The following is a 7,740-nucleotide window of genomic DNA, read 5'->3' as shown; positions in this document are numbered from 1 at the left end:
ACTAGGATCTATACCCGACATGTCCTCATGACTCCAAGCAAACACATCAATATTTTTCTTCAAAAACTGGACGAGGTCCTTCTTAATCTTCTCTTCTAAATTTGCTCCAATCCTGGTACACCTCTCAGGGTTATTTTCATCCAAGGAAATATCTTCCAATACCTTGGTGGGCTCTGCCACAACTCTCTTTTCTTCAATATTCATGGTCTAAGCTTGTTAGTCCATAGCCAACATGGCCAGGTAACATTCTCTTGCTGCTAGTTGGTCTCCTTGTACTTGTCCTACTCCGTGTTCTGTCGAAAACTTGACTGATAGGTGGTAGGTAGATGTAACAGCCTTCCAACTATTTAAAGTTGGCCTTCCAATTATGGCATTGTAGGATGATGAACAATCTACCACAAGGAAGTTCACATCCTTGGTGATTTGTCGCGGGTACGCTCCCACTACCACTGATAATGAAATAGTACCCACAGTCTGTACCTTCATTCCACCAAAACCTACCAGGGGGGAGTTCACTGGACGGAGCTGGTCTCGTCTTAATCTCATCTGCTGAAAAGCTGGATAATATAAAATGTCTGCAGAGCTTCCGTTGTCCACTAGCACTCTTCTAGTTGTGTAGTCGACAATAAGCAAGGTGATGACGATGGCATCATCGTGAGGGTGGTGAATTCTCTCAGCGTCTTCGTCCGTGAAAGTGATCACCTGCTCGTCCGTGGACCTTGCCCTTGGTGATCGTCCAGAAAGTTGGACGCTCTGCACTACCTTCAAGTAGGCTTTCTTTGACTTGGACGACTGGCCTGTCGAATTTCCCCTTATGATGACTCTTATTTCTTCGAGCGATTGCTGCAATGATTCTTCCATCTTCCCTTTCAATTTCTTGTCCTTGTGGTCTCGTCCAAGGAAATTCCTCAACTTCCCTTGCCTTATGAGATTCTCAATCTGCTGCTTTAAATCAAAACACTCGTCTGTATCATGCCCATGATCCCTATGGAAGCGACAATACTTATTCCTATTGTGCTTATTGGGATCTCTCTTCATTTTCTCCAGCCACTTCAAGGAAGGATCATCCTTGATTTGCATAAGGACTTGTTCAAGTGGCGTGTTCAAGGGGGTATACTGTTGATTCCATGCTGAAGAGCTAGGCTGCTTCTTATTATCTCGGTCTTTCCTTTCTTCCATCCATCCCTTCTTTGGACGTGAGCCTTGCTCAGAATGATGATTGGGGTTTACTTCTATTCTCTCAGATCTCTTCCTCTTCTTAGCAATGATCGCATCTTCTGTGTTCATAAAATTTTGGGCCGAATGGACAAGTTCGACCATGGATTGAGGCTCTTTTTCATAGAGTTTATGTATGAATAAGTCCGAATTCACCCCATTATGGAAGGCCGCAACAAAAGCTTGTCATCTACCTCGTCCACGTTTAGGGCTTCTCTGTTGAAACGAGTGATGAATGACCACAGGCTCTCATTCTCTCCTTGTTCTATGGTTAGCAAGCTGGATGAGGAATGCTTGTGTCTTTATCCCCTAATGAAATTATTAACAAACAACTCGCTCAACTCTTCAAAAGAACTTACTGAATTCAGGGGTATTTTGCTGAACCAGACTCGTGTCGAACCTTTAAGGGTGGTAGGGAAGGCTTTACGCATGATTTCATCAGGGGCCCCTTGAAGGTGCATTGTTGTCTTGAAAGTAGCAATACGATCAAAAGGGTCACGCGTTCCATCATACGAATCCAAAGAAGGCAACTTGAACTTTGATGGTAAAGGGTGACCATTGATGGAAGCCGTGAAGGGGGGAATCAGTTCTGTGGACCAAATCTTCTATAGGATTCGCCCTTCTCATGTTCTCTTTCATTTCTTCCATGACTTTCTTCATTTGGTCCATCTCTTCTTTCAAGTGTGGTACCGTTCTTGAAGTGGTGCCTCTTAACTGACTTCCAATTTCAGTATTTTCTCTATCATCATGACTCTGTGTTTGTCCTCCTCCTTCATTTTCCTCACGTGTCTGCCTTCTCAGATTAATCTCCATTCTCAACTCTTGGTTTTGGCGAGTTAACTCCACCATTGCAGCCACCATAGATTGCACATGTTGGACAGATGAAGTCTGTATGACCGGTGCAGATTGACGATCGCGATGGGGGTTGCTTGAAGCGTCTCTGCTTCCCTGATGGCCTAGGCTAGTAGCCCTCAATATAGTCCGAACCATCCAACCTTTTGTCACTGAAAAGAAAACTGCAAAACAATCTCCTTTCCCACAGACAGCGCCAACTGATAGTTCCTTGGAAATATCAGTTGGTTGAAGGTCTCGGGCGTTGATGATTTTAGGGCTTGATCCTGAAAACAAATACTAAGTCAGAGGGGACCGGCCAAAAGTCCTTCGATGATCAAGTCAGTAGATTTGTAATTCACTGTAAAAAGGAAGTAATTTCTGAGAAAAAGTGTCTGAATGGATTACCTCTTCGTAAGGGAATGCTTATATAGTGTACATGAAATGGTTACTTGTTTTAATAACCGTTCCTATCATCGAGGAGTCCAGAAGGTTCGGAGGTAAGTTCCATAACTATTATGGAAGTTACCTCATTTGGACCTTCCATAACGGTTAGTGGAGGCCTTGGGTTGTCATGGTATAATTCGCCCCTTACGTCTTGGTGAGAATCACGCTCGTCAAAAGCTCAATATGATCAGGGCCCAATGGTCTCATCCGTCTGTTATTAAGGACGGACGAGGTTACGTCTGTCCCTTATTAAACACAGACGAGGTTATTAGGGACGAGCATGTTTCACGCGTCCCATCTCTCCAATATTTTCTCACGGACGACCCATGTGGATGAAATAGAACTTGTGCATTTTCAGTACACCATCAATTTTAAAATTTATGACCTGGATTTTTGTTTTAATTTTTTATTAATTTAAATCTATGTGGCATTTCAAAAATGCCAAATAAGTTTTTTTTAATAATATTTTAATATCCACGTTAGTGTCATGTCAGCAAGTAGGACACGCTGTTTGCTACCTCAGCTTTTTCCGTAACTGGGTTGACAGTAAGGTCTATTTTAAAAACGATTCTAAAAAATCAGGGACTGATTTAGGAGCAAAATCAATTTAGAGACCACATTAAAAAATGATAAAAAATATAGAGACCAAAAATTCATTTTCGTCAAAAAAAAATACTTTAAATTTATTAAAAGTTAAAACTACATTTTATGAACCCAAAATAAAGCCCATCTAGCCGCTAAGCTTAATGCCCACTCTTTTAAACGAAGAAATGAATGAATCAGTATATTACGCCCAGCCCAGCCCAGCTCAGACCTTTACGTCGGTTAGAGTGAGCATTTTTCACTCTATAAGTACAGCTTACACAGCACAAAAAATTACACTTTTTTCTCGTCCATTTTTATTTCGCGCTCTCTCTGTCTCTCTCTAATCAGTATCGCTCTCTGAAATTTCAATCCTCAATGGCTTCCTCCACCGAGAAACGCAAAATTCTCGAACAAGATGAAAACGAAGCAGCGAAGAAGACAAAGGTTCTCGTAGAAGATGATCACGAAGCAGCGAAGGAATCAAAGCCTACAGAGCGCGTGGTGCTCAACCCTGCTGACTGCAACTTAGGTATTTTCTTTTCTTTCTTGTAACTCTGTTTTGTTCGATAGGGTTTGAGTTTTCTTAAATATTTGCTAAATTTGCTTAATTTTGCTATATATTACCAATTTTCTTCTAGTATGTATATATAACAACAACAAACAAAGCCTTAGTCAGTGATAGAAACAAAGATTTACTCTTTTTGTTGTTGCTCTAATAATTTGAAGTAGAATTTAAGTCCTTTATGCCTAACCCTAGTAACTCTACTTTCAAATCCAATGATGGGGGGTGAAAAGGAGGATATTGTAGCAAAATTTGGAATCTTTTGAGAACATTGTTGGTAAATTCTTTGTGGATGCTTGCTGGTGGTTTCGATGTTGTGAGGAGTCCCGGGGAGAAGTTTGGAGGAAATATGGTTACTGGATTTGAAGTGGAATTTCACCAATGTGGAAATTGAGGATCATCTTGTTGTTTGGTGTTTTTTTTTTTCACATGGACTAACCGAAGGGAAGATAAGGGTTTTATTTGCAAAGAAGTTGGATAGGGTGATGATAAATAAGGAGTGGTTGTGTGTGTAGGTTTGAGCAATTTGTTGTTAAATAAGGAGTGGTTGTTGAACCCTAGGACGTTTTCGTTAAAAACACGTGCTAGTTGAGGTGCAAGGCTCTTGGTACAACAAGAAGAATTTTGGCCCTAAACCCTTCGAGTTATTTTAATTTCTTGTGTGAGCATTGGGATTTTATTGATTGGGTAATGGAAGCTTGGGTTATGGGGGAAAGGGGTACCCCTATGTTCATATTTTATAGGAAGCTGAAGTCTATCAAGGCAAAGCTTAAGGGTGTTTATAAGGATATTAATTGTGGGATTTTTCAATGAGTGGAATTGGCTAGAGCTAACCTTGAAGCTTGTGAAGCTAAATTGATGCAATGCTCATATTTGGTCAGGGTATCCAATATTGTGCAGCAATATCTTCATGAGTTTCTCACAATTAGCAACGCTGAATAGGTTTTCCTTAAACAGAATTCAAGGAATGGATAGCTTAACCTTGGGGTCAAAACAATTCTTTCTTTTATAATTTGGTGAAAGCACGGTAAGCAAGGAATGTTGTTAGAATAAGGGTAGATGAACCATCTAAAATCAAGCAGATGATGGTTGAGTACCACCAAGATCTGCTTGGCTCTCCTACTGAAATCAATGTAGATCTGATGGTTAATAAAGTCTCCACTCTATTCCAAGATCAATTGCCTGATGATATGAAGGCAAGGATGCAACAGGATGTGACTGATCATGAAATATAGCTGCCTTTACTTTACCTGGGCAATGAAAAGGCACCTGGTCTTGATTGCTTCACTGCCTTACTCCTTAAGAAGTCTTGGCATATTGCGAAGGATGATGTTATTGTTGCCATCAAATCTTTCTTCATGACTGGTAAAGCTGTTGAAAGAGGTGAATTCCACTATCCTTTCATTGATCCCTGAGGTCCCTAATCCTACCACAGCAACAAAATTTATATTCATTGCATATTGCAATGTGATATATAAAAGGTTGAGGGACTATCTTGAGATGTTGAAAAAAGCAAACCAAACAGCTTTTATTAAAGGAAGGAGCATTGCAGTAAATTTTCTACTAGCTCATGAATTAGTGAAGAATTATCAAAGGAGTAAAGGGCCTAGAAGATGTGCAATCAAGGCTGACTTTAGGAAAGCATTTGACTTAGTGGATTGGAATTTATATTGATGTGCCTATGTGCATCTGGGTTTCCTCCTAGATTTTTTAAAAGGGTAAGAAAATGCATTAGTAATTCAAGGTTCCCAATTGTCTTGATGGGGCACTTTAAAGGTGGCAAAGGGCTTAGGTAAGGGAATCCAATCTCTCCTTATCTTTTGTAATAGCTATGGAATCATTCACTAGGCTGATGAAAAACAAGGTACATGAGTTGTATTTTCTATAGGCTAAGCAGTGTCCATTAATTACCAATCTGCTCCAGGTTGTCTCATATAGGCTTTTGTTGTATTTTCTAGCCTAAGCAGTGTCCAGTAATTGTTCTTCCTACTTCTAGTCTAGGTTGCTTTTCTAGATTTGAATTATTCCATGGAATTGAGGTGCTTGAAGCCTCTCCTTTTCCAAATGTGTTATCATAGGTGTCTGTTGAGATTTATTGTGGTAAAGCATAGGTATTTTCAGTGTCATAAACCTAAGAAGTAGGTTGGGTATTTAAGCACCACTTAGAAATGACCATTTCTTTTGAATGCTTGTGGTTGTATATGTATGTATTTGTATGGATAAACCTAAGATCAAAACAAATGCATTTTAGAATTGTATGATTGCTGACTTGAATTTTTACCCTGTCTCTAGATTTCAATATTGAAGGCAATGGTCTCCAAGGATCTGCACTTTATGAGCAGGGGTTTTCTTATTGCTGGTCTGGTGTTCTTGCGAATGTTGGAATAACTCGAGGGAGATACTGTTTTGGTTGCAAAATTATTTCAGTGCAGCCAGTTGATATGGAGGACATTGCCCCTGACCAGCATCACGTTTGCCGTGTAGGCAGTTCTAGAGGGGATGATAATGTGGGGAACCTTGGGGAAACTGAACACAGCTTCGGGTTTGGGGGCTTAGGAAAATTTTCTAGTGCAAGGAAATTTATAGATTATGGTGAAAAGTTTGGGATTAGAGATACGATTGTGTGTGCTGTTAATCTTGAAGACAAACCATTGGCTTGCATTGGTTTCTCCAAGAATGGGAAATGGTTGGGCATTGCAAGGCAATTTAATGCTGGTCCAAAGGGTCTAGGAGTGGTGGACTCTCCAACGAGAAAGTTACAGTGGGAATCAGCACCTTTTCCCCATATTTTGTTGAAAAATGTTGTAGTAGAGTTGCAATTTAGTGTTGAAGAGGGACTCATTCCTGAAGAAGGTTACAAACCTTGGGCTTCTGCTCTTGAGGATGGCAATGCAATGATGGGCCCTACTTTCTCTAAGCCAAGTGATTGTGAACTGATTATGATGGTTGGTTTACCAGCTTCAGGCAAGACTACATGGGCAGAAAAATGGGTGAAGGAGCACCCCGAGAAGCGTTATGTTTTGCTCAGGACAAACCTTATTTTGGATCAAATGAAGGTTATTTAATTCATTCTTTTTTCTTTTTCTTTTTTTCAATGCCTTTGGCTAGATGTTCTAATGGCGCCATTCATTTTTTCTGCTCAATATTCTCATATCTTGAAGCCTTTTGCAGGTGCTAGGGTTACACGTAAGCAAAATTATGGGGAACGGTTTGATCGCCTAATGGATCGAGCTACTGCTATTTTTATTACCCTTTTACCTCGAGCAGCCAAAACACCTCACAAATGCATAATTGATCAAACAAATGTCTACAAGAATGCACGTAAATGTAAACTGAAACCATTTGCATACTTTCAGAAGGTAACTACAAAACCATGATATATTTATATGTTGGAAAATTGAAGGATTGCTTTCTTGGGGTATGCTCTCTGCCTGGATGTTTTCTACACACTTCTCCTCTCTTCCAAACACAAAAAACACATCAAAGTTTCTTGATTCTTCTCTCTTCACCAAAAATACAAGGTATTGTTCTTATATGCAATCTTCTTCTCCTTGGTTCTACATCTTGAATTTGGGGTTTAGGGGTGTGGATGTAACTTTCTAGCTACCGTTCACACCCCTAACCTTCTAAATCTTTTTCTAGCATTTATCTTGCTATTTTTGCTTGAATAACATGATTTATTATTTTCTTTAGCATGTTGCTTGCTTTATTTGTGTTTCTAGCCCAAATCTCCATGCTTTTTGTGCTTTTTGCCATGTTTCATGCTTAGATCTACATCCTTACATGCTTATATGTTTAAATCTATATGTTTTATACCTTATGCCATGTTTTCCTATGCTTTGTGCCCCTTTTTGCTCTATGTTGATGTTAGGGTTACATGTTCACATGTTTGATATCATGTCTATGGTTATGCCTTGCTTGGGTCTATGTGTCTATGTGTTTATTTCCATGCTATATGGTTAGATCCTCGTCTTCACATGCTTATATGCTTGGATTCATGTTCTTCCATGTTTATGTGCTAAGTTTCTACATGTTTACATGCATGTCTCTATGCCTATATGTCTAGATCTATGTTTTCACATGCCTATGTGCTTGGATCT

The 7,740-nt window shown here is 39.7% G+C and overlaps 2 protein-coding genes across 2 annotated transcripts; one reads left to right on the top strand and one right to left on the bottom strand.

Moving 5' to 3' along the window:
- Nucleotides 1-216: 216 nt before the first annotated feature.
- On the bottom strand, nucleotides 217-1,320 carry LOC126728838 (uncharacterized). Its single transcript, XM_050434600.1, has one exon. The coding sequence runs from the start codon at nucleotides 1,318-1,320 to the stop codon at nucleotides 217-219; it is 1,104 nt and encodes a 367-aa protein (XP_050290557.1).
- A 2,026-nt stretch (nucleotides 1,321-3,346) lies between these two features.
- On the top strand, nucleotides 3,347-7,056 carry LOC126727413 (uncharacterized). The gene is made up of 3 exons (XM_050433085.1): nucleotides 3,347-3,607; nucleotides 5,933-6,696; nucleotides 6,812-7,056. The coding sequence occupies exons 1-3, from the start codon at nucleotides 3,454-3,456 to the stop codon at nucleotides 6,860-6,862; spliced, it is 969 nt and encodes a 322-aa protein (XP_050289042.1). The 5' UTR covers nucleotides 3,347-3,453; the 3' UTR covers nucleotides 6,863-7,056.
- Nucleotides 7,057-7,740: the final 684 nt, after the last annotated feature.

This window comes from Quercus robur, chromosome 5 (assembly GCF_932294415.1).
Source record: "Quercus robur chromosome 5, dhQueRobu3.1, whole genome shotgun sequence".
Lineage (NCBI taxonomy): Eukaryota > Viridiplantae > Streptophyta > Magnoliopsida > Fagales > Fagaceae > Quercus > Quercus robur.
Note: the sequence above shows the minus strand (reverse complement) of the source record. Positions and strands in the feature narration are given on the sequence as shown.

Excerpts from the sequence above, each read along its gene's own strand:
- LOC126727413 (XM_050433085.1), top strand. The coding sequence starts at position 3,454 with ATGGCTTCCTCCACCGAGAAACGCAAAATTCTCGAACAAGATGAAAAC. Across the intron at positions 3,608-5,932 it reads CCCTGCTGACTGCAACTTAG|ATTTCAATATTGAAGGCAAT; the intron begins GTATTTTCTTTT and ends CCCTGTCTCTAG. Across the intron at positions 6,697-6,811 it reads TTATTTTGGATCAAATGAAG|GTGCTAGGGTTACACGTAAG; the intron begins GTTATTTAATTC and ends AGCCTTTTGCAG.
- LOC126728838 (XM_050434600.1), bottom strand. The coding sequence starts at position 1,320 with ATGGTCGAACTTGTCCATTCGGCCCAAAATTTTATGAACACAGAAGAT.